At 32.0% G+C, this 26,604-nt stretch overlaps 3 protein-coding genes across 3 annotated transcripts; all 3 read left to right on the forward strand.

Annotated features, from left to right (window-relative positions):
* Window positions 1-5,188: 5,188 nt before the first annotated feature.
* LOC109795146 (GDSL esterase/lipase At5g33370) lies at window positions 5,189-7,533 on the forward strand. The gene is made up of 5 exons (XM_020354570.3): window positions 5,189-5,703; window positions 5,877-6,004; window positions 6,193-6,435; window positions 6,711-6,963; window positions 7,053-7,533. Exons 1-5 carry the CDS (start codon window positions 5,466-5,468, stop codon window positions 7,283-7,285), a joined length of 1,095 nt encoding a protein of 364 aa, XP_020210159.1. The 5' UTR covers window positions 5,189-5,465; the 3' UTR covers window positions 7,286-7,533.
* A 2,634-nt stretch (window positions 7,534-10,167) lies between these two features.
* Window positions 10,168-13,439, forward strand: LOC109794936 (GDSL esterase/lipase At5g33370-like). Its single transcript, XM_020354357.3, has 5 exons — window positions 10,168-10,458; window positions 10,547-10,674; window positions 10,765-11,007; window positions 11,188-11,440; window positions 13,083-13,439. The coding sequence occupies exons 1-5, from the start codon at window positions 10,215-10,217 to the stop codon at window positions 13,316-13,318; spliced, it is 1,104 nt and encodes a 367-aa protein (XP_020209946.1). The 5' UTR covers window positions 10,168-10,214; the 3' UTR covers window positions 13,319-13,439.
* A 2,250-nt stretch (window positions 13,440-15,689) lies between these two features.
* PTAC3 (plastid transcriptionally active 3) lies at window positions 15,690-25,203 on the forward strand. The gene is made up of 13 exons (XM_020380536.3): window positions 15,690-16,167; window positions 16,246-16,417; window positions 17,005-17,222; window positions 17,887-17,947; window positions 18,228-18,300; window positions 18,419-18,496; window positions 19,252-19,409; window positions 19,977-20,145; window positions 20,752-21,217; window positions 21,316-21,717; window positions 22,412-22,615; window positions 24,034-24,167; window positions 24,866-25,203. Exons 1-13 carry the CDS (start codon window positions 15,706-15,708, stop codon window positions 25,050-25,052), a joined length of 2,784 nt encoding a protein of 927 aa, XP_020236125.1. The 5' UTR covers window positions 15,690-15,705; the 3' UTR covers window positions 25,053-25,203.
* The last annotated feature ends 1,401 nt before the right edge of the window (window positions 25,204-26,604 follow it).

Genomic DNA, 26,604 nt, shown 5'->3' on the forward strand with positions numbered 1-26,604 from the left:
CTTTTTGGATAGAACATATTTTGGTTAAAAAAAATAGTTAAAAGATAAAATAATAAATAATTTAGAAAGTATTTAAAGAATAAATTAGTCTAATAAAAATAAATATAAAGGAGAATATCCTCTTTATTACTGTTTTAGATAATGTGTTATGTGATCAATACAAAAATATTTGTTATATATGAAAAAGGAATTTTTAAGGTTGGTTTTAAGTATTTAAAAGTGACAGTTTTGTTAAAATATAGTTTTGACATTAGTATGAAAAATATAAATAAAAGAAGTTAATAGAATATAATTATTTAGTGAAATATAAAGAATTAAATGCATTATATAAAATATAAGAAAGAGTTTAGATGAATTATGTTTAATATCTTAAATAACCTGTTTCTAAATTTTATGACATGTATGATGTATGTTTTTTAATTTATGAGAAAAATAACATTTTGAATTCATTACAAAATATAAGAAAGAGTTGAGATGAATTATGTTTAATTCAAAATGTCAATGTGTATTTTTTCTTTTTAATTTATCTCGGTCAAAAAGCCAACTTTTTAACACATCTCTTATAAATGTTGTTTAAGCAAGATCCGATTTTTTTTTTTCTGAACAAATAGTTACACTCAAGACAAGTGGTCACTTAAACAGGAAGTAGTGTATCAAATAGGAAAATTTTCATCATCAAATCTTGCATGTCTAAGCAAGACAACTTCTAGATATCTACATTCAAGATCTCGCTTAAACACATTACTTTGGTGTGCTTAAATGGAAACTAACGAGACTCATAATTATTCTTGATAAAAATATATAAATGTTCAACAAAAGAGTTATTACACAAGATCATACTCTTTTTTTTTTAAAAAAAAAAGTTAAATACCTCTTTTGGTCCCTTACAATATTTTTTTGTTTCAATTTAGTCCCACTTTAATTTTAGGTCTCAATTTGGTCTCCAATAATTTAAAAATCGTTCCAATTTAGGACTTTCGTCTAAATGATTTAAACGGAGTTAACTGGTGGCCACGTGGATGCCAGGTGGATGCCACGTAGATGCCACGTAGATGGCACGTAGGTGGATCCAAAAATACTTGAATACACCTGGAACCAGAACGACCCGTTCTGAAACCAGAACGGGCCGTTCTGGTTACACTATTGGTGTGTAAAATTTGCACCTTGAACGGGCCGTTCCAAGTCCAAAATTAACACACCAACAGCCCGTTCTGGTCCAGAATTTCGTGCACAAAAAAACAAAAATACAAAGCATTTCAAACACTAGATTTGGTAATACTGTTAATGAGGATTAATAACTTCAATTGCTAAACATTTGGACTATACAGTATATCATTAAGGATGATGCAGTGTATCACTAAGGACAATGGTAACAAGTTTTATTTCATTGTTAGTCAAACTAGAATGAACCACTTACTACCAAATTGACACTATACAGTCAAGGATAAAATGAAACATTATTTTTCCTTGAAGTCATTGACGATGTACTCCAACAATAACAACCTGTTCTTGAGGAGGTACCCCTAAACCCTGAATTTTATTTTCAATTTTTGAAATACATTGTGGCATTTTAGTCAAGATTTTGAACTGAATAAATTCAAATCAAAGAAATATTTTGGAAGGTCTTATCTTATTTGATTTTTTTTTAGTTTTATTCATAAATGAATATTAATTTATTGTATTTTTTATTTATTATATATTTATTAATATAGATATAACAAAAAAATATAATAAAAAGCATGGCGTTCTGGAACGGGCCGTTCTGAATTCAGAACGGCCCATTCTAAAAGCAAAACGGCCCGTTCTAAAAGCAGCACGACCTGTTCTAAAATCAGAACGACCCGTTCTAGTTTAAGAACGGACGGACCGTTCTGGTTTCATAACAGCCCGTTTTGATTTCAGAACAGGTCGTTCTGGTTTCAAGTTCTTTTTCCAGAGTTTTGGCGTCCACGTGCGCATCCACGTGGCATCCACGTAGATGTCACGTGGCCAACAATTAACTCCGTCTAAATTATTTGGACGGAAGTCCCAAATTGCACTAATTTAAGTTATTGAGGACCAAATTGAGACTAAAAATTAAAGTGAGACTAAATTGAAACAAAAAAACAATGTAAGGGACCAAAAGAGGTATTTAAAAAAAAATATATCACATAACACTTACATGTCACATCCATCGTTTTGGTTTCTTTATCATTTTTATTATTTCATATGTATATGATTAACTAAACTCACTCTTGTTATTGTTAATGTAACTAAACTAAAATTCATATATTTTTAATTATTTATTAAAGTTTTTTATTTAATTAATTAATTGTTTTCTCTTTCTACAATTAATATTTTTTATGGTTTCACCATTTATATTTAGATTTCTCTTGAAATTAATTTTTTTAAGTTACGAACTAGAACAACCTAATAAAAGTTAAAACTATGGATATTGTAAGAAATACTAACCGAAATTTATAGCATCTAATCTTAATACAACTTATTTAAATAATTTTTAAACAAATAATTGAGAGATTAATCAATATATATATATATATATATATATATATATATATATATATAATGACACTTTTTGTGTCTAAAATAATTGTCTCTTCTATATACATTCCAACAAAATGTAATTTTTTTTATTATATATATACATCACACTAATAGATATTATATTAATAAAAAAAGTAAATATTGGTAAATTCCAACAAATCATTAAATTTGTCTTATCAATATCTACTTTTTAGTAAATATAATATTTATTGATATGATGTATATACATAGTAAATATGCTCTGCACTTTATTAAAATATATATAAAAAAGAGTTTTCTTTTGACATTAAGGGTGTCCTTTTTTATATATGCATTGGAATTTAGAGTTTTACACTTAAGAGATTAGGATTTTAAATAAAAAAATTAATTCTTGAATTAATTAACATGAATTAGAACCTAATAAGTTATTGTTGGATGCATATGTGGACGATCTAGTAAAATCAAACCTTTATCGCTTTTATCCATATTGATTTAATTATATAGACTTTTCCCACAATTTTATTCAATTGAAAAAATTTACAAATATTTCTTTATTATTTTTCTTTAAATTTTGGTAATCAAACTATATATATATATATATATGAGTTAATCATTCATACACTATTAATAAAAAATTTCACTGACAATCAATTATATTTTTAAATTATTTTATTTTATTTTTATTTCATTAAATAAGTAACTAACATGACACTATTAAAATATATGATTAGTTGTCAATGTAAAAAAACTTTACACTGATAATATATAAGTGATTAACTCTCTCACTCTATGTATATATATAAAATAAACGCGCAACATACAGAAACAAGTCATCCCTCAAATGCTGATTAAAATAAAGAATGTAGTACAAATGCTGATTAAAGTAAAGAATATAGTACTAGAGACCCTAAAAAATCAGTGTCTTCTGTCGCTATCTAAGTTCCGAGAAGTGTAAGCTTTTGTACTTACAATGGATGGTCCTATTTATTGGAAAACCATTGCATGGGAGTCTTTTCCTGTTAGCAGATTGGTAGATACAAGCATAATAGGGAAGAAAATAAAAATAAGAAAGGTGATGCAGATTGGTTTGGCTAAGATTGTATCAGGCTTTTGGTTGAGGCGGTTTCACGTGCCTTTTTGGCAAAGTTATGATTGTAAGTTATGTTATGTATTAACCATATAAAAGCAAAGAGTCAGTGAGACCGGAGGAAGTTGTTGTGGCTAACCCCACACCCTATTAATGTTCATCACATGTATTTGTATTATGTGTATATATGTATATATCCCCTCTTGGTCCCCACCCTTGGTTAGCTAAATCCTTATTAAGAAGGAAAACACCTGGGTTAGGTACCTCGTTAAATGGTGTTTTGTTCAAAACAGAGCATTTCTCCATTTCCTATTTTGGTCGAAATCAACCGAGATATGATAATGACAATAGGATTTAAGAGCATCTCCAATAAGGATTGCTTATACTCCCTGTATCACATCATTGCTACATTAATTCTGGTCTACTTTATGAGTTGTTTAAATTTTAGCAAAATAAAAGTAACTTTGCTAAAATTTAAACAACTCATAAAATAGATCAGCATTGATGTGATAATGATGTGGCACAGGAAATTACTTATAAATAACCCCTATAATAGAAACATCAATGATTATTGATTAAGCACCACCTCAAACTTAAATATCAGGAAAATAACACTGTCCGGACTCCGTAGTTAGGACACTGTCTTTATGTCTCAGGTTTTCTTCATGCGTCCTTCTCCATGTTTACTCCATTCCCTTTCTTCACTAACCATGCAAAATTAGATATTTTGTAATTCAGATGAAAATAAAATGAATCATGGAATGAAATTATTAAACATTTCTCATTATCCACTTTTACTGTTTTAAATTTTCATTCATTTATCTTTTCCGTAATATTAAATGTACATATGAAATAATTTATTTAATTTATTATTTCTTATATAAATCTAATAATTTATTGAAAAATAATATATATATGCAGAAAATGTGGAACATTTATTTAAAATTTATCATGTACAATAAATTTATTAATTTTTATGAAAACTACTTAAAAATTATATATACTATAAATTTGTCATCGGTTAATAATGTAAAATAGTTTTATATATTAGCTCTAATTTTAAATTGGTCCAACTGGTCTTTCTTCTCCAACAAAGTCTCTAATGAATATAATTCACACCAGATTAATTAACCAATAATTAAAAGCATCACGAGATTGAAGTCAAGTAACTTGAGGCACATGGCGACATTGCTTACATGGGGTCAGTTTGAACTTTCAAACGACATCGGAACTAACAACTTCCAGATCCAGCTTGACGCCAAAGCTGGCTAAGCATAACTTAAAACTCTGCCATAATAGCATTTCTATCAGCACAATTTGATATTTCATTTAAATGGAATCAAATTAAACTATATATTATTTTTATGTTTGATTAGGATAATTTTTTTTCTGAAAAACTCAAATTTAACAGCGAAGACCCTTCTATCGTAACATATAGTATAGCATAGGCATATCATCGACAAGTGAAGCTGTAGGTAAAAATATTTAACTCGAAGTTGCTTAAAGACGCATCAGTCCCTGATTTTTACCACGCTTTATAGACGGCTAGTAATGAGTAGTCACTGGTAACGGGGGTTGGCGGACCACAATGTTGTGTTCGTCTGAGGAAAAAGTCACACATTTGCTTAAACAATCAACCACACCAATTAATTGAAGTACTTTCTCTTCTTCATTCGGCGGTTCCTTCAAACTTTGTAGAGGTGGTAGACAAGCACACATTTATGAATTATGAATGTGGTCTTCATTCCAAAGATGTTAATTCAACTTCTCACACCTTATATATATACCCCTTCCCAAGCCACCAGTGTTACACTGTGATCCATCAAGTCTTGCAACAATAACCATATTCATAATCATGGCTAGTTCTTTAGTGTGTTGTATAATAGTGACAAGCTTGTTCATGTCCCTAAGTTTTGCTTCTGCTCAACCAGCGCGAGCTTTCTTCGTTTTTGGCGATTCACTCGTAGACAGTGGCAACAATGATTTCTTGGCTACCACTGCACGCGCTGATGCTCCCCCTTATGGCATTGACTTCCCATCACACAAGCCCACTGGACGCTTTTCTAATGGCTTAAACATCCCTGACATTATTAGTATGAGTTTGTGCCATGTTTGAAAATTAGTCAACATGTTGAACTAACTATACTACTAAAAAGTGAATGGATTTGTGACCGAATTTAGTGATGGAAAATTGCTTTTGCATGCATGCATGACTGAAAGTTGGGCTTGTTTCATGTGTATGATGATGTGAAATGGTTAATTGCAGGTGAGCAACTTGGCTCGGAGCCTACTTTGCCATATTTGAGCCCTCTACTCGTGGGAGAGAGGCTTCTAGTTGGTGCCAATTTTGCTTCCGCTGGAATTGGAATTCTCAATGATACCGGATTTCAATTTGTAAGTTTAATTAAATTATATCTAAATACAATTTAGAAGTGTTTTTAGAACTTTACTACTAGAAAAGAAACTCTTTATTTTTAATACAGAAGTTAAGATATTTTTAAACTTTATTCTAACATGTTTTTAATTTACTTATATATATATATATATATATATATATATATATATGTAAATTGTTTTGGCAGCTGCACATCATCCACATCTACAAGCAACTGAAGCTATTTGCGCATTACCAGCAAAGGTTGAGTGCACATATTGGTGAGGAGGGAGCTCGGAGTCATGTAAAACAAGCACTAGTCCTCATCACTCTTGGAGGCAACGATTTTGTGAACAATTATTACCTGGTCCCCTATTCAGCAAGATCTCGCCAGTTTTCTCTCCCAGACTACGTGACCTATCTCATATCTGAGTACCGCCGAATTCTCAGGGTATTAATTTCCCAATAAATACTATATCTTTCATCCATGCACGCCCTTTCATGCCTAAGAATTTGAGATTGCAGAATAACAGAGATCTTTAGTTTAAAGGGTAATAATAGTGATCCTATAAAATTAATATTTGTCATAATCCCTCAAGGAATGAATCAATAATAATAGAAAACTTTTATAATAAATTATGTTAAGCACATTAAAGATCACCGTGTACATTGATTACACTATTTGGATCTTATATACGCATGCATGCACATGCTTAACGAATGCAGAGGCTGTATGATTTGGGAGGTCGTAGGGTTCTTGTAACGGGTACAGGACCAATGGGGTGTGTGCCAGCAGAGTTAGCCTTCAGAAGTGGAAATGGTGAGTGTGACGTGGAACTCCAGAGAGCTGCGTCATTGTATAATCCACAACTTGTTGAAATGATCAAAGGACTCAACATAGAGATTGGTGCTAACGTCTTCATTGCTGTAAATGCATATGAAATGCACATGGATTTCATTACCAACCCTCAAACTTACGGTAATTACTTAATTTAGTTTTAGGTCCAATTTCTCTTTCTCTTTTGTTATTTCGCCTTTTAAACTTTTGCTATGGGCTTGGGCCAACAGGATTTGTTACATCGAAAATAGCTTGCTGTGGGCAAGGCCCGTTCAATGGGGTTGGACTCTGCACACCCGCTTCCAACTTGTGTCCAAGTCGAGACCTATACGCGTTTTGGGATCCATTTCACCCATCGGAGAAAGCTAACCGAATCATAGTCCAACAGATGTTTACTGGCTCTGCCCAGTACATGCACCCCATGAATCTTAGCACCATCATGGTCCTAGATTCCAGGGTTTGATTTCCCCAAGTTTTGTTATCTGATGATGATGATCCCCTAGCTAGTGTCGTTTGTGGCTTGTCCCTCTGATATTGCATCGTTGTGAGAATTTTTGTGTGTACTGGAGAATGTTAATTATTGTGATCATATATGGCTAGCTCTCAACTTTATGTGCTCCCTAAAAATGTTGTAGAAATCTGAGTAAAACTCAAGTCTTGTGTATGTTTAATGGTGGATAATGCACGTGAGCGATGCACATTTAACGGCCACTCCAAGTCATAGTCAAGTTCTGTAAATTAATCTCATCATGTTCTAAATGTTTTAACTTAAATAGGGTTGCGTTCCACAAAAAAAAATTGTGATTTAGATAAAAACAATAATTCGCAGGTTGCATAAGAAAATTACTTTTGGAAAATTTAATCATACATTAGTTTAGCCGGATCTACAAGAAGACAGCTCGCGATACAATTATTTTTAAGAAATGTATACTTAATATATGAAGAAGACTATACTTATTATTATATATTCATCTTTATAATACACACTAACTCGGATATATAAGATGATAGAATCAGGATGGGTACATGTGAAAATTCTATCAGATTCAATTGTAATGAGAAGAATAAAAATCACACTAATTTAAAATAACATGTCATGCATACGCTACGCGGTAATAAGTGAGGGCCTGCACCCACAATATATACAAAACAGCCCAAAAGCATTTAAGAGCGTATCAAGCTTAGGTAGCAATTCCCATATACATAGCTTTCAATAAATAAGTAGGACCAAGAAAAAATGCATGGTCTCGATCTTTGGGCATGAACAATAGGTGGTGTATGGTGAAAACATGGTTAAAAAGGCCAACCTACTTTTAAGTGCCTTTAGATCTTCTAAAAGAGATTAGTTAAGTAAATCCAGCCTTGCCTAGATCACCAACACAGCTATCATCTACTTTCAAAACTACAGTGTGTTTTTCTTATTCGGAAGCCATTTTTTGACCCACCTATCATGTTTAATTGGTATCCTGCCTGTAACATGCATAAATAAGATCAGCAATATTATGCACTTTGAGGCAGATGTTGAACATTGAAACTGTCATTGTGAAGAAATTACTACAGTACTGTATTAAGTAGTATATATGAGACCATTAAGTGCCTATGGTCTCCTATTTCGTACCAATTTCGGAGGCTTTTTTTGTGTTCCCAAAAAGAAAAATCTTAATTAATCGTATTTATTTTCTCTAACAAACTTATAAATTTAGTATTGCTATTATATCCTTTTCCTTTCTTTTTCTCCTTCTCCATTTTCATAGAAACAATGTATAAAGACTTGGTACACCTATACATACGTACATGCAATATTAAAAATATATTATTTATTTTTATGGGCACAAGCATTTTTAAAATGTTAAGGTCTCTGGTTAAAATTTCTACAAATATTAAAACTTGCCGTATTTTATGGTCACAAGTACGTCAACAAATGTTAATATCTCTGGTTTTATTTTCACATTTATTTTTATGGATGTATCACGAGGGCGTATTAATGTTTGAACTTTATTACTGGCGGGCGGGGAGGTTTATTTTTTTTTTACCAAAAGGGTGGTGTAATTTTTTTTTAAGCTTTTAAATTTTTTTAGAAATAGGGTAGGTTGTGTTTGTGAAACACGATTTTCTTTTAAAAACATGGTTTCTTTTTATTTATTTATAAAAATTATGTTTAAAAACAAAACTTTTATTTATTTTTTTTATTTTTTCAAAGGCAAAATTGAGAGACAATACACACGACTTCTTTAATTTTTTTTAACATTAAAATAATAATTTTTGTGTAATTTTTTTATTTATAAAAAAGTTATGTTTTCAAAACACGAGTTTGATTTTTTTTTTTTAAGAGAAAAAATATAAAGTAAAAGTCATGTTAGAGAAACACGACTTTGACTTATCGTATTTTGAAAAAAATTTCAAAACTTGCCCATTTTCAGAATTTAAAAAAAAATTACACCCTTTTAGTAGAAAAGCTATATGAAAAAGAAATAAATGTGTGTACATGCAAAACAAAAGAGAAGTGAATAAGGTGCGAGTTTTTTTTTCAGCCATGACTATCTTTTAGTACACTAGACCAAAGACTAATATTGGTTGCAACAGGGTGACTATAGCGAGTTTTTACACATGATAAAAATTAAGTACAGGTTGAATACGAATATATAGATTCATGATAAAAACTAAGTACGGGTTGAATGAGTATATAGATTCATTTAAAATTAACCTAACATCATGTACTACTTAAAGAATTTGTGCCTAGTGCCCACTAAGCTACAGGAGACAATTAACAGGGTAGCTAGCTAGTAATTTACAGCCAATCAAATGGGTAGCTAGTATCCTTATAGCTTGGTAGTAATTTATAGACAAATAAAGGCTGGAAATAGTATTTTCCCGAAAATTAATTCTATTACTTTAGGCTAGAGTCAAACAAAAGACGAAACATATATGCTGCAAATATCCAATGTTCTTCTTTTAATTTAACGGGGGAAAATTCCAGCAGAAACATGGGTGGAATCAAATTGCCAATGCTTCCACTAGTTTAGTTAATTACATCACAAAGGCTTAAACGTATACATAGTTAAGTTTCTAAAAAAGGGTCAAATCTACCCACAATATATGATGCATATGTTTGCATGAATAATTTGTTAGATAATGCTAGAACCAGTGCAGTTGTGTCTGGTATAACCTCCCAAAGTCGCGACCTTAATTTTCAATACAACTGTATTAATTATCCATGCAATTAACCACATATGCAAAATGCAACTACCTGTGGGTCATTGATTTTTAAAATCACAACCACCGAGTCCGAACTATGCAAGACCTATTTCCATGCTTGCACTTGACAAATCTATATATGTGTGCAACATCTCTTAGAGTAGCCACCAATCACAATTAATCCTCTTCATCCAATCATGGCTAGTTTTCCGGTTTTCACGTCTTACATTGTTTTGGCACTAGCAATTAGCAGTTTCAATTTGAAGGGGGCAGAGGCAGCTCGTGCCTTCTTTGTGTTTGGTGATTCTCTCGTTGATAATGGCAACAACAACTACTTAATCACCACAGCTCGTGCAGATGCTCCACCTTATGGCATTGATTATCCAACTCGCAGACCCACTGGCCGTTTTTCTAATGGCCTCAACATTCCTGATTTTATCAGTTCGGTTCACCTCTCTAATTTCGATTTCTCCATCCTTAAATTGATTTGTATTGCTTAATATTATATAGTGTAAGTTAATTTTTGCAGGTCAAGAACTTGGGTCAGAGTCCACGTTGCCATATTTAAGTCCTGATCTAGACGGGGAAAAATTGCTTGTTGGTGCCAACTTTGCTTCTGCTGGCATTGGAGTCCTCAATGACACTGGAGTCCAATTTGTATGTGAACACACATAAATATAATAATAATATGGACCGTCTGATTCACATGTGCGATTCTGTTGAATGACATGTCGTTTGGTATTGCAGGTAAACATCATCAGAATGTCAAGACAAATAGAATACTTCGAAGAATATCAACGAAGAGTAAGTGGCCTTATCGGAGATGAGAAAACAAGGCAATTAGTAAATGGAGCACTAGTGCTTATCACTTGTGGAGGTAACGATTTTGTGAATAACTACTACTTGGTGCCTAACTCTGCTAGATCCCGCCAATTTGCTTTACCAGATTATGTCAACTATGTGATCTCTGAGTACAGTAAGATTCTACGGGTATAATTCTCAAACTATTAACCTTCTCTATGTTATAAGTTTCTTTTCTTTCCACACATATATATATGGCCTATCTCTATCACCTTATAATTTCCTAGACAAATATCGTGCGAACGCACACTGCATGACATGATAATTTGGTAATATATATGAGTAATGCTATAATGGTGATTGGATCAGAGGCTATATGATGTTGGAGCACGTAGGGTGTTGGTGACAGGAACTGGTCCACTGGGTTGTGTTCCAGCGGAATTAGCCCTGAGAGGCAGAAATGGTGAATGCTCAGAGGAGCTACAGAAGGCCTCGTCCTTGTTCAATCCACAGCTTGTTGAGATGACTCGACAACTCAATGAGGAAGTTGGTTCGGATGTCTTCATTGCAGTCAACACACAACTCGTGCACGATGATTTCGTCACTGATCCACAAGCATTTGGTAATTAGTTAAATATTTAATATATATATATATATATATATATTGATGATCCTCCTGCATTCACCTTTACCATACCAAATATCATTACGTCCTTAAATATTTTTCACACGCTTAGCGAGCTTAGAAGAGAGTAGGCTTACAATTAATTTTACATATTACAACAATACAAAAGTCAACCACCCTAGATCGGGACCAAAGGAATAATGCACTACACCAAAATTAATTTTTTTTAACTATTAATTTATTATTTAGTGACTATATAAATGATCATTATTTTTTTTACTAACATTTAAATAAAGATTGGTGTATCCAGTATCGCTAATACTATTACCGGCATTTATATAAAATGCTGGTAAAGATCTATTAAATTGTCAGAAAAATTTATTTTTTTTAGTGACAATTCTAGTAGTCATTTTAAAGGCTATTAAAAGTTATTTTTTTCAATTGTCTTCTTTATTTTAAATAATTTATTCCTATAATTTTTTTTTCTAAATTCATAACTTATATACTTTTTTTTTATCTCTATTCGATGTGGAATTTGTAAGATGAGAGTTGTCTTTTATTTATATATTTTTTAATTTATTTTTTTAATTGTCTTGTCTCTTAAAAAATGTGATATTTATAAGGTGAAAGTTGTTCTCTAATTGTTTTATAACACTATTAAATTTGGTAATAATAGGTGATTTGATACCAATTTGGAATAGTGTATTAGGAGTCAATCCTATAAAATAAACCTGTAAGGTGATAGTTATTACTCACTTATATACTATTTAATTATCTTATCTCTAATTGATGTAGGACTTAACTTTTTTCCAATAAATAATTGTCATTAATAGTAAATTTTAGTGTAATATAAATATATTTTTAGTAGCTATTATATATTAGCCATTAATATTTTTATATATGGCGACAATTAAATTATTACCATTAAATAATTGTCATTAATAACAAATTTTGTTATAGTGATGGGAAGACAAATAAACTAAAAGAAACCTACAAGTATATGTATATGCATTATTATTAATAAAATTAATTATATTGATGGATTTTAACTAGTTTAACTATTAATGTATTTTAAATATAATTTTTATTTATGAAACGAAGAGTTAATTTTATATTATAAGCCAATTATAATGTAAATTTAAAATATTTATATCGTGAGGTGTGGATATGTAAGATCAATACATAGTATCTGCTACATGTATGGATCGGAGGCATACCTATTTCATTTTGTCAAAAATATTTAAAATAATCTATTCATATTGTTTTATTATTTAATAAAGAAATATAATTCATTTTTACCGGATTATTTCGTACAAAAATAAAATGAATATCCTATTACAACTTTATGTCCAAATTAAAAGATTGAACTTTGGTACTAGATTAAAAAATCACTACCAATGACTTAATTTTGGTATTTTTTAATTTTTTAATAATTACTCTATTTTACAACTATTTTCACATGGTTCTCGTCATTTTTAATATATACTAAATGTGAGCATTCACTCTTACATTAAAGGCTTTTAAGATTTTTTGAATAAATCACATTATTTTCACATGGAATCTCATATTTTATTTTACGTGTTCAAATTATATGAAAGAAAATTTGAATCTGAACTAACAATTTGTTGCATGCACGCAGGATTTGTTACGTCAAAAGTAGCATGTTGCGGTCAAGGACCCTTTAATGGTATCGGACTGTGCACGGTGGCATCCAACTTATGTCCAAACCGTGACGCTTATGCGTTTTGGGATCCATTCCATCCATCGGAAAGGGCTAACAAGTTCATTGTTCAGAAGATTATGTCAGGAACCACAAAGTACATTCACCCCATGAATCTCAGCACCATTTTGGCCTTGGATTCCAAGAATATATAGCTACTCCCATACACTACAGTTACAGAAAAAGCTAGCTGCGTTAAATTTGTGTGATATTTCCGTATTGGAATGTCCAGAAAAATAAATTTGGAGCCAAATTAATGAACGATTAGTTCCTACATATATCACCTAATGAACTAATAAACATGTTCTGGTCGATCCAATGAGAGTACCTTTACTATAAAAGCAAAGAGAAACCGCATAGAGAATCAGTGTTTGTGGGCACGCGCGCTCTTATAAAGACATTTTTAAGAGTTCTATTTTGTCTTTCGTCCTATTCTTATTTGGGTGATATAAATAATTTTGAGGCATCTAGTATATATATATATATATATATATATATATATATATATATATATATATTTGAAGAAGAAGAAGAAATATGACTGCCTTTTTGTTGAAAATATAATTTAAGAAAATCATAAAATGGTAAATAACATTATAAAAACATTTTTCAATAGTTTAGAAGACATTATCAAATTAAAAAAAAATTAGGAATGTTTTTATTTACTTGATTTGAAAAAATTGTGCAACAATAAAAATAAGTGAAAAAATAAAACAAAATTTGAAAAGAAATTAATTTTTACCGGAAGTGAGAATTTCTTTTTGAAATATGATATAAATATAAATAAGAGTATCACTGTAAGTGAAATAATTTTATCTAATTGTATGTTAAATAATATTTGAAACAATTTTAAGAATTGTGGGTAGTGAAACGAATTCTAAATCTTTTTTGATTTATGCATAATTTCTTAAAAGGATTATGAGTTCTTTAAATTTGTAATTTGATATTGTTCTTAATTGAATTGGTTGAAATAATTAACATGTTATGTGTTGTGTTATTAAATTTTAAAAGACTTGATTTCAAATCTTATTAATACAATTGGTGTTATGTATTTTCATAAATATTTATTATTACATCGTATATATTTATTATTATATCATTATTAAATTGATGGAGATTAATGCATATTAAATTGATTGTGATTTATACAAGAATAATGGAATTTAATGAAAATATGATTAATTTTTATTTCTTTTTTTAATACATTTATAAGGAGAATAATTTCTCTAATTTTTAACATTATTTTTTCCTTAAAGTCAACCTAACAATGATATATTAAGTGATTTTTTTAATCATTATAATGAGAAAGATTAACTTTAAAAAAAATAAAAGATGTAAACACTAAAAAGCTATGATTTTTTCAAATATGATTGTGTTGCGTGATTACTGGTAGTTGATTTTAATAATTTTTTAAAATTTTTCTTGTGTTCATTTCCTAAAATAATAAAATAAAGTGTTATTAAAATATGTCTTTGAAATATTTTTCTTGTACGAAACATTTATTTATAGATTATAGTAAAAAGAACAAATAAGACAACATGAGAGAGAAAAAAGAATATGATTAATATATTATCTTTGAGAGATGACTAGTCTATTTTTTTATAAGTATATATGATAACTAAATAATTACACATAAAAAAAAATAATACATAACATAAATATAAATGATAATAATTGATAATAAATATTAATATCCACTAATTAAATTACCAATTATTATTTCTAAAATAAAATAAATATTAGTTAAATTACTAGTTTAGGGATAGCTTTAAAAAAGAAAAAAATTATCTTCATTAATAAGACTAGCTTTTCTTAATCTTCGTATGTTATTGTAATTTTTTTTTTACAAGTGTTATGTATTTTTAGGATGGTATTACAGTATATTTAATTAAGGTTTTTCCTTCAGTAAATATCTGTTATCGCATTTAATGAATTTTTTTTCTTCAAATTATGACATAATTAATGAAGGCTTATACTACATTTGTTTCACAATAATTATTATGTTTGAAAAAAAATACCATGTTAGTTATTTAATTTATATTCCTTATAATATTTTTAAATATAGTTATTGTATTGTATGCATTTTAAAAAATTAATCATAAAATTAATTATATTATATTATTATTTTATTTATTGATTGATTTATTTTTATCGGTGTAAAACAACACGACATTCATTACTATAGAGAGAGGGATTAGAAGTTGTCATGGATTCAGAATTAACTTCCGTTCTCCAATTTATCATTTTCTCTAAAAATAAAATAAAATCAAACACTGGTCATTTTATTTACTTTATTTCTATCATTAATCACGAATAAATTTATATACTGTTCGAATAAAATATGTTGTTTAACTTACATTATCTTCACAGAAAAAGAAAACAGAGAAAGAGAAAGTAATTGCGAGATTAATTAATAATTAGTACGGGTAATTATAATAAACCTTGTAGGTGAGGCAATGCCCTAGTGTAAGGCCCAAACAGAGAAGTGGGGTCGGATTCGGTAGTAAATTCGGTCAACTTGAATTCGGTAGTGCAGCCGTGTATGTATGCCCTTATCATCATCAAACACACCACTGCTGCTTCACTCACTGGACACTGTCACAACTCACAACCAAAACCCATTCACTACACCCTCCAACACAAATCTATATATGCATTCATGTCCTCACTCATCTTACCTTACACCTGCACTCACGGTTACGCCCCTAATTTCCCCTTCAAATTCAACCGTTTCTCTCCCCGAACCGTGACGGTTCGCGCGGCGGTTTCATCCCCGGACAAGCGGAGCAGGAAGAAGAAGCCGGCGAAGGATGACGAAACCGCACTTGAGAACGGCCTCCGTTTCAGCTTCATGGAGGAGCTCATGGACCGCGCCAGGAGCCGCGACTCAAACGGCGTGTCGGAAGTCATGTACGACATGATCGCCGCTGGCCTCAACCCCGGTCCGCGGTCGTTTCATGGCTTGGTAGTGTCTCACGCCCTTAACGGCGACGAAGAAGCTGCGGTATGTTAGTTTCTCTACCACGATGCCAAATGCCGTTTCTGCCAAGTGAATTTAACCGATTGTTGTTTTGTTTCGTAGATGGAATCGCTGAGAAGAGAGTTGGCTGCGGGGCTTCGACCGGTTCACGAGACCTTCTTGGCATTGGTGAGGTTGTTTGGGTCCAAAGGTCGCGCCACTCGAGGTCTAGAAATACTTGCAGCTATGGAGAAGCTAAATTATGATATTCGCCAAGCTTGGATTGTCCTTATTGGTATATTCATTTATCATATTGCTATTTATGTTCTATTTGGATAAAATTCTTCATGAGCATTTATAGATAAGAAAATAGGAAGCTAAAATGAATTTAGTTGACTAGAGATATGGTCATAATAGTGTATATAATTAGGGAGCAATTCTCACCTTACAAGCTCATCTCGTAAGGTTGAGTTAGACCTATAATTCACTTTCTTACCATAGTTTATCTCAACAATTATTGGTTGTTGTTTGGTCTATCGTGTCACCGGCTATCATGCTACTATGGGAACATTGGATATGTCCGGTCCCCAGTGTGAGGGATGTGTGTTAAAGATCTCAATTCGACTAAAAATAAGGCCATATTAGTGCATATTAGTAGGGAACAATCATCATCTTACAAGCTGATTTATGAGGTTGAGTTAGGCCCATATTCCACTTTCTTAAGATCTCATAAGCTAAAATTAACTTATGAACTTAACTTTTATAGAAACTCTCATTTAACTTTTAAGTTTTTATGGAGAAAATTTATCCAAACATAATGTTACTTATTGTTTTTGTTTTGGTCTCTTCTTTATGGTGTGTTTTAATTGGTGTGTTATGTAGAGGAACTTGTTCAGAACAAGCATTTGGAAGATGCCAACCAAGTGTTCCTGAAGGGTGCCAAGGGTGGCCTTAGAGCTACTGATGAGGTTTATGATCTTCTCATAGAGGAAGACTGCAAAGTAGGGGACCATTCTAATGCCTTGGACATTGCCTATGAGATGGAGGCGGCTGGCCGGATGGCAACCACATTTCATTTCAATTGCCTCCTCAGTGTGCAGGTTACCTTCCTCGATTTAGTTTTTCTTTGATTCTAGAGGTCAGTTTGGGTGACCTTTGGATTGTCTTTTTTTTCATTATCAGATGTTGGTAATGATGTTGTTTATAATTATGAAAGTGTCATGTTGTTTTTACACTGTTTCCTGTCTCCTAGAATTTTCAAGGGAAATGGTGAAATCAATATCATCAGGTGCTGTTTTTTATGACTATTAGTGGTTGGTTTTGTGTCATCTTAAAAATGGGATTGAAAACGTTTAGGGGTCCTTTTTTCTCTAGAAAAAAAAATCTTTCATACATATCTTGTACCTTCATTTTTCTCTGTCCATCAAACTGATCATTGGATTTAATTATGTGACTCCTATCCTACGGCAATGATTCTTATCATTGTATGGATAAGTGCTTTTTGAAAACATCTATCAAATCCTTCTTGCTTCATGATTTTTCATTATATTTGTTACTATATAATCTGTTGAGGTAATTGATATGGAATATGATACAATGGTTCTTCAGTTTTACATGTTTAAGGCAAACGATGCTGAGCTTCTGGTTTTTTTTTTTTAATTAGCTTTTCAAATTTCAATTAGCTGTGATAAAGCAAATTATGAGCTTGTTTGATCTTCTCCTTGCATTATGTTTTTTTAATATTATTTCTTTCAAATTAATTAGGCTACCTGCGGAATACCTGAAATAGCTTTTGCAACATTTGAGAATATGGAATATGGAGAAGGTTTGCAGTTTATGTCTCCTGTCTCTTCGTCCTCCTTTTCTGATGCTTATATTTGTTTACTTATAAAAATTTCATTTACCATTTTAAGGGCAGCTTGTTTCTACTTCTTATACTCTTGTTTCACAATCATTTTTCAATTCTCATGGCATTTTCTTATTTTTCATTTTTTTTTTGTTTCTATGTTGTTGGATGTGGGGCTCTCTTTTCTAAATTGTTGAGGTCTCTTTCTTCATTATTAATTCTATGTTAGGTAAATTATCTTTAATTTGTTTCATAACAGATTATATGAAGCCTGATACCGAGACATACAACTGGGTTATTCAAGCATATACTAGAGCTGAATCTTATGACAGGTTAGATATTTAAACACTCTGATGTTTCCCATTAAAATTCTTTAATTAAATATATCATGGATTGAGTTATATTTGTTATGATGTGATCCAATTAAACTTGTTTCTGTGTGACTTCTAGAGTACAAGATGTTGCTGAGTTACTTGGCATGATGGTTGAAGATCACAAACGGATACAGCCAAATGTGAAGACCCATGCGTAAGACACATATTTTTAGCATTGTTAACCCTATATCCTAAAAAGAGTAAACATTGTTAGAGTAAAGCAAGAATATACTGAGGAGGGGGGGGGGATGAGGTCCTTCCTAATCCAAAAAGTGAAAAGGAAAAAACAATGAGGCTAAAAATTGCTACAAAACCGGGTCAGTCAGGAAATTTCCCTTAAAAACAATAATGAGTGAGCACCCTAGCGAAAATATAAACATGAATCTTTAGCATAACAATTGTATGGGCTAAGAGTTCCCTTGAAAACAAGAGCATACTTCTCCAATCAAATATATAGATTTTAGTGATACTGCCTACTAACAAGGAGTATACTTCACACCAATGACGAAAAGCATGTTTGGATGCATGATATACTCCATAGGCTCATGTTCCATTGCTCCTTTTACCAAGAAGAAAAAATTGTATATTTCATATGAATGTGGGTTTGGGACCTGTTAAATGAAAAAATAAACATAAAACATGCTATAAGTAGTCTCCACTCAACTATATATTGACTCTTAGTGTTTCTGTGCCATTCTTTAATTTGAAAATTTTCTTCTATTTTCTGAAGGATCCTTGGATTATCAGGTAAACTGAGTAATGACCTGTAGTTTTTTAGGGACCATATAGGAAGTTACCCATTAAGCTGTTTTATTTAAATGAAAAATAATTTCCTATTGGTGATGAATTTTGTAATATATGTCTATGAAATGCCCTCTTGATCTAATTAATACAATACTGTCTCTTCAGGTTGTTAGTGGAGTGTTTCACCAAGTACTGTGTGGTACGTGAAGCTATTAGGCATTTCCGTGCCCTTAAAAACTTTGAAGGGGGTACAAAAGTTCTACATAATGAAGGGAACCATGGAGATCCACTTTCTTTGTATCTTCGGGCATTATGTCGGGAAGGTATGCTATACTGGCTATGTATTTTTAGTTTTCTCATTCTTAGATAATGTTGTCTTTATTGGTATAAAAATTTAAAATCCATTCAATCAACCTTAAGAGATTGAGTGAGTGAAATGGGACATGGTCTCGCATTTGACAAGTCACAATTTTGAACCTTCACTTGTCTCCTTGAGGTGAAGTAAATGTAAGCCTTTCATAAGTATTCTTTGAAACCAGAGGCTTTCCCTTCATTGAATTGGGGCATCATCTCCCTAACCTAAAACACTTGTTGCCCAAGAAAAAATCACCCCTTCTATATGAAATGTAAGTAGATCGATGACATGTATTCTACAGTAGTAATAAAATTTCAGCACATTCAGGGGAGTAGTTGATGGGTAATCTACCTTGCCACTACATGTAGATGATCTGGTTCCACAAGACATAATCATTTCCTCGGAAGTTATTTTCTTATATGTTTGTTGCCCTTGTAAAGACCAAGAACTTTGTAACTAATGATAGTCATCATGATATTGCACTTCTCTGTCATTGTCTTGGAATGCTTTGCCTCAACCTACTGTCATAATTCAGGAAGAATTGTTGAAATGCTTGAAGCTTTAGAAGCTTTGGCCAAAGATAACCAGCCAATCCCCTCACGGGCAATGATATTGAGCAGAAAATACCGGACATTAGTGAGCTCATGGATTGAACCTTTACAAGAGGAGGCTGAACTTGGCTATGAGATTGATTATATTGCTAGGTATTGTTTCTATTTCAGCAAGAGTTGCTATTTTTTATGTTGTTGTTGTGGTGGTTATTGTTGTTAACTTGTTATTATTATTTTGATCTAACTACTTATTTTATTTATGTTTGCATATATAATTATTATATAGTCTCAGCTAGGGAACTGAAACCTGAATTGAAATTATTATAAAATTTGACATGTTTTTTTTTCTTTGTTTCTTTTATTTCAATTAGTGGTTTCATCTGGATTATTTTTATGCTGTCAAAGAGCAGTGTGCACACTAAATGCACGTTAAATTACCTCTTGATCCGTAAATTGTGTTTCTATGGTTTGTGTTTGTGTGCAGCTTAGTTTGCCTACCAGGGGTAACTTTAATATTTTGAAAGTAGCCTATATTGGCAAAATAGGGGAAATCAAAATAAGCAGCGGTCCTAAGAATTTGCAGTAAATTTTCTAGTTAGAAAAGTTTACAACTTTTTCTTTTTTTCTTTTTATTCTTATTTAATGCAGGCATGTTCTATCACTTATCTAGTATGTGTTAGTTGATAGGCTTAATGAACTAATGCTTATTATTGTGTTGATTTGTTTTTTTAATGTGTTGATTGCTATTAATTGAAACAGATATATTGCAGAGGGTGGCCTAACTGGGGAGCGCAAGCGGTGGGTGCCTCGAAGAGGTAAAACACCTCTAGATCCTGATGCTCATGGATTTATTTATTCAAACCCAATGGAGACCTCCTTCAAACAAAGATGCCAGGAGGAGTTGAAGTTGTACAATAAAAAGCTTCTAAAGACGTTGCAGAATGAAGGACTTGCAGCTTTAGGGGATGGTGTATCTGAATCTGATTATATTAGAGTGCAGGAGAGGCTAAAGAAACTCATAAAGGGACCTGACCAGAATGTTTTAAAGCCTAAAGCTGCTAGTAAAATGCTTGTGTCTGAATTGAAGGAAGAACTAGAAGCACAAGGTTTGCCAACTGATGGAACCAGAAATGTTCTTTACCAGCGAGTACAGAAAGCAAGGAGAATAAATCGTTCTCGTGGTAGGCCCCTTTGGGTTCCTCCCATTGAAGAGGAGGAAGAAGAGGTTGATTCTTCATTTGTTTAAGTTAAATACGTTTTTCTTTTCTCTGCATCTTGATCCTTAATATATATGCCTAAACTTAAATGTGATTCATGTTCCAGGTGGATGAAGAGCTGGATGCATTAATTTCACGTATACAGCTGCAGGAAGGAAATACAGAGTTCTGGAAACGTCGCTTTTTAGGAGAAGGCTTAACTGGTGATCAGGAAATGCCAACGGATGCAGGTAAAGCAGAGGTCCCAGAAGTTCCAGATGACATTGATGCTATAGAAGATGCTGCAAAAGAGGTTGAAGATGATGAAGTGGATGAGGAGGAGGAGGAAGCAGAACAGGCTGAAGAGGAAGTAGAACCAGCAGAAACCCAAGATGTAAACAGGATAAAGGACAAGGAAGTTGAAGCTAAAAAGCCTCTTCAAATGATTGGAGTCCAGTTATTGAAAGATTCTGATCAACCTACTACCACATCTAAAAAGTTTAGGAAGTCTTCCAAATTTCATGTTCAGGTACATAGATAATTACATGATATTCTTCTTTTCCTTTGTAAGTTTGGGTAGGAGAGTGAGGTTCTGCAACCTGTTTAGACATACAGGCAATTGTCTTCATACAAAAGATCCCAAAATATTGGGATGTAATAACTAACATGATAAAACTGATAAAGGAGCCTGAGATTTTGGTATGAGAATTTCATCCTGTACAGCTCAAACAAAATACTCCAATATTGGTTGTAATGAAAGCAGATATGTATAATAGAAGTTTGAAACTTCTTTATTTAATCTAATACTATGATTATAATTTTCTTCTAATGATAAGAAAATTATAAATACAAAAGCTACTCTTTTGGGTTATAATGCCAAAATTCAAGTTGGCTCACTCCTCTTTATCTTTTATCTTGATCTTTTCAGGCCTCTTGAATATTTACTTTATTTTTCATTTGTGTGGAATGTGAATATGTGATTGATTCAGTTCCATATCTAAAGATCGTAATTTTCAAACAAGCAATCAAAAAGATTCTGGAGCACATGTAGGTTTAGGTATTGTTCCTCCTATGATCGTAGTCCGAAGTACTTCTTGGAGAGTTTCATGTTTGGACCATGAATCCACATTCACTTCAACATTATGTTTTTTTCAATCATTGTTGCAGTTTTTACATTATGAGAACATTTTGTTGTTGGTGAATCTAATCTTGCTTCCTGGCAGGATGATGATGATGATGATTGGTTCCCCCTGGACCTGTTTGAGGCGTTTAAGGAAATGAGGAAGCGGAAAATTTTTGATGTGTCAGACATGTATACATTGGCAGATGCTTGGGGATGGACATGGGAGAGAGAACTGAAGAACAAACCCCCTCGTAAATGGTCACAGGAATGGGAAGTTGAGTTGGCAATCAAAGTTATGCAGAAGGTATATAACTAAACCTTGACTATTTTTTCCGTTTAACTGCAACCTTGCTTCTTGTTGAAATGGTTTTAAATGATCAAACTCCTCAGTTTCTTGACAGACAGCAGAATTACTGACTCTTCACATGTACCAAATAAAAACTATATAACACTTCACTTGAAAGTAAACTTAAATCCAAAATGATGTATAATGAATGACACTAAATTTCGTATTTTGATTTTGATAGTTTTAATTATCTTGTACTCATGATTGACATGCTCTTATATTAAGACATCTATTTTCATACAGGTTTCAACCATCAGTGTATTTGATGCCACAATAAAATTTATATTCACTTCTAGGTTGGAACTTTTAACAAAAAGGCTTTTACACCTTTGGAAAAGACTCAGGCTCTGTCATTTGGCTTTTAGTTCTACTTAATGAGCGTGTTTTGGTTATTTTAAGTAGCTGATAGTCGAATAAAAAATGAAAGTGTTTTATTTTATTGTATTTTATGCTTTTGTTGGTTAACTGTCTTTGTTTTTTGATACCCATACTTGGTAGGGGTTGGGGATATTATTGTATCCCCTGTTTTAGTTTCTTCCCTCCTTTATACTAGTGAAGGTCAGAATCCAGAAGTTCCATTAGTTTGAGACTTTGGGTGCTGTTGCTTATTCCGTAAATTATTTTTAGTTCCAATTTCTGAGTTTATTCATTCACTCAATGAGGAAACTGAATATCATAAAAACTACAACATCCATTCCTTTAGAATAGTTGTTTAAGGTTTTTTATACAAAGCAAGAAACATAATAAATTTACCTATTTTCCATGGAATGATTTTAATGTTTCCTATTATACCCTCTTTCTTTTTTTTTTTTCATAATAAATGCATATTAATTGTCATGTATAAATTAATTAAAAATTAGGTGAAATATAAGGATATAATCGATAACATAACAATTAATGTTGTCTTGAAATTCGAAAATGACTAGTAAATAGAAACAAAATTTTACTAAAATCCGACAGATAAAAAGGAATAGAGAGAATATGAAATATACTGTGAGAAAGATTCATCAAAGCCTCACTACCATTTTACATACTGAATACTGGAGGATATCCCTCTACATTTGTTATTTGTTAAATGTAAGGAATACTATTGAGATTATGTTTTCAGGTTATCACTTTTTTTCCTGAAATTTGGCTTATATATTACAATTTAGTAAAGATATATTCATCATTCTTGTAAATATTGCTGAGACTTCCACTAATTATGTTTTAAGTTTGAAGCTCCCTCTGATTTATGATGTTAACACATTCAATAAATAGTTATTATTAGCAAATAGCAATACTACTTTGATCATTTTGGATTTATTTAACCTAACAACATTCTTCAGTCATATGGTGTGTCTTTGTTGAATGAGATTCTGGGCTGTACTGTACAGGTCATAGAATTGGGAGGGACACCAACTATAGGAGATTGTGCCATGATATTGCGTGCAGCTATAAGGGCACCTCTACCTTCTGCTTTCTTGACAATTTTGCAAACAACTCATGGCCTTGGTTATAAGTTTGGGAGGTAATCCTATTTTCTTTATACAACAATACTCTTGTTCGAGTGAGTAACCCAACCCAAACAACAAAAATCTAGACCTTTTATATGCTTGATCAGGGGGGAAGAAAACTAAACCAACTGAGATTTCCGAGGAAAGAATTACCATCCTAAATTATATGAATTAACTGTTCCTCATTATAGTTCACTATTTTAAGGACACTTGTTAAGGAATGAAAAATAGAAAGTATTTAATGATGCATTTGTGAACTTAAAATATTTTACATTCTTTAATACTTTCCAATTTTGAGTTTTAACAAGTGACTTAGTAGCGCCCTTTACCTTTGTCATTTTACATTTCAAGAAACTCTCTTTTCCAATTTGTGGCTCTAGACTTTAAGGTTGGGAGGGCTTAAATAGTCATCACGGTTCCCTATAGAGCTAAAGCATAATGGACTGCATAATTCACCTTGGAATGAAAAAGTGAAAAAACTGTGTATTACTGCCGTGTTTAAAAATGAGATGTTGGATTTAACTACTGTGTGCTTTGTTTTTTTTTGAATTCCTATCGTTGAAGGCATAACTGTTTGACTGGGTTGGATTAGATTATGCAACGTTTTATTCACTATGATTACGAACTGCAAAATGAAGGCAATCTTTGGTTTTCTGCCATCCCGAGTCTTGGTTTTCAGCTTACTGTTTCCCCATTTCCCCCCATGTTACAGTCCTCTTTATGATGAGATCATCTCTCTCTGCGTTGATCTTGGGGAACTGGATGCGGCTGTTGCTGTAGTTGCAGATTTGGAAACCACAGGGATCTCGGTTTCAGACCAGACTTTGGATAGGGTGATTTCTGCCAAACAGAGGATTGACAATACCTCCAATGGTGACATAACGGATGCAGGATTGTAAAACTATATCTCCATGCTGTACTGGTTGTAGTTTAATGTATCATGATTGATCATTGCACAAATGTGCAAATTTTGTGCTGAGCCTAATGTATGTATAGTATCAGGCCTAGAAAGTTTACCAAAATTAGTAGCATTTGTTCTCTTCTCTCCCAGCTTTCAGTTCTCTTCTACTCCGCCACCATCTATTGTTTCAAAATGAAGCAACGACAGGCATCACTGTTGGTACGACAATGCTTATTCATTCCACCGACACGAAATGATGCTGTTGAAAATTCAACGTCACCAACCAACCAATAACTCGGATTTCACGGTGGATAATAGTGTGATTATATTGTCAAGACTCGATCCACTTCATTGACTGATTAGTACTATATTTCATATAAAATGTTTAAAATTGTTAATAACAATTATTGAAGGAGTTAATGACATATATAGGACTCGGATCTAGTTCTTCTAAAGTGATGAAATTGTGCTTTAAGTATAAACTGCATCAATAACCATTATTTTATATTTTTATTTTATAAGAAATTGATTTTATCACATATTTTAGTTATTAATTTTATAATTAACAATTGTGAGTTTATTTTATTTTCTAAAGTATATTCTTATTTTAAAAGAGTTAAATTCCCAATTTCCAATTATAGTCATTAGTTAGGTGCATGCAATAGTGTTGAAGCAAGATTTGAATATGTTTGAATTTTTTGTAAGCACTTTTAATAGAGTTGTGAAAATGGGTCAGTTTGATCCTTTTAATTCGGCCTACCTCAATCCATTTTTTAAGCGCCCAACTCATAAACCCTAAACATGGCTGAATGGTTAAAGCGCCCAACTCATAATTGGCGAATTCGTAGGTTCAATTCCTACTGGATGCACGCCAATGGGACCCTCCCTCCAATAAGTCTATCGGATTTTTGTTCAAGAATGAAATCTTATTGGAACTGTCCAGTTCATCCTTCGGAACCATATCACATCCCGGATATGATGAAATAGGATGAATTGAGACGGTATTTTGTAAGTACATAATTATCTTGAATAAATTCACTATTTCTTTATTTTCCGATCGCCTGGAAAGAACAAGATGTTTCTGAGGCTGATCTTTGAATAGGAAAAAGAGTGGATCCGCAGGATCCCAAATGAATTGGCTTATTTGAAAAAAGCCTTGTTCTTTGGAAGATCTATCTCGTGTCTGGTACTGCACGGTTCCACCCTGCAAGAACCTGATCTATCAAATTTGTTGTTCAAAATTTCTTAATTTAGTTCCATTATGGATTGGTGGGCTAAACGGGTTAATTCATCAACTTACCTAATTTTTTTTAAATTCTAATTTTAAATAAACTTTGTTATAAAATAATTTTTAATCTAAAGTAAAAATTATTAAACTAAGTATCATGCATACAACATTAAATTTAAATTAAATAATACATATATAATAATAAATAATTAAGTGAGTTGTTAGTGAATTGGATTGATAGGGGTATAAGTGGGTTAGGTAAGCAGTCCGGTCAGTCACGGGCTAAACCCGGATGGGCCAGGTCAAAAGTGGATCGAGTTAC

The sequence above is a fragment of the Cajanus cajan genome, chromosome 7 (assembly GCF_000230855.2).
Source record: "Cajanus cajan strain Asha chromosome 7, NIPB_CcT2T_4, whole genome shotgun sequence".
In the NCBI taxonomy this organism is placed as follows: Eukaryota; Viridiplantae; Streptophyta; class Magnoliopsida; order Fabales; family Fabaceae; genus Cajanus; species Cajanus cajan.

What these genes read in the sequence shown, in the direction of transcription:
- LOC109795146 (XM_020354570.3), top strand. Translation starts at nt 5,466, where the DNA reads ATGGCTAGTTCTTTAGTGTGTTGTATAATAGTGACAAGCTTGTTCATG. An exon ending in AGTACCGCCGAATTCTCAGG is followed by an intron (nt 6,436 to 6,710) that starts GTATTAATTTCC and finishes TAACGAATGCAG; the next exon opens with AGGCTGTATGATTTGGGAGG. An exon ending in TACCAACCCTCAAACTTACG is followed by an intron (nt 6,964 to 7,052) that starts GTAATTACTTAA and finishes TTGGGCCAACAG; the next exon opens with GATTTGTTACATCGAAAATA.
- PTAC3 (XM_020380536.3), top strand. Translation starts at nt 15,706, where the DNA reads ATGTATGCCCTTATCATCATCAAACACACCACTGCTGCTTCACTCACT. An exon ending in ACGGCGACGAAGAAGCTGCG is followed by an intron (nt 16,168 to 16,245) that starts GTATGTTAGTTT and finishes TTTGTTTCGTAG; the next exon opens with ATGGAATCGCTGAGAAGAGA. An exon ending in CCAAATGTGAAGACCCATGC is followed by an intron (nt 18,497 to 19,251) that starts GTAAGACACATA and finishes CTGTCTCTTCAG; the next exon opens with GTTGTTAGTGGAGTGTTTCA.
- LOC109794936 (XM_020354357.3), top strand. Translation starts at nt 10,215, where the DNA reads ATGGCTAGTTTTCCGGTTTTCACGTCTTACATTGTTTTGGCACTAGCA. An exon ending in ATGACACTGGAGTCCAATTT is followed by an intron (nt 10,675 to 10,764) that starts GTATGTGAACAC and finishes TTGGTATTGCAG; the next exon opens with GTAAACATCATCAGAATGTC. An exon ending in AGTACAGTAAGATTCTACGG is followed by an intron (nt 11,008 to 11,187) that starts GTATAATTCTCA and finishes TGATTGGATCAG; the next exon opens with AGGCTATATGATGTTGGAGC.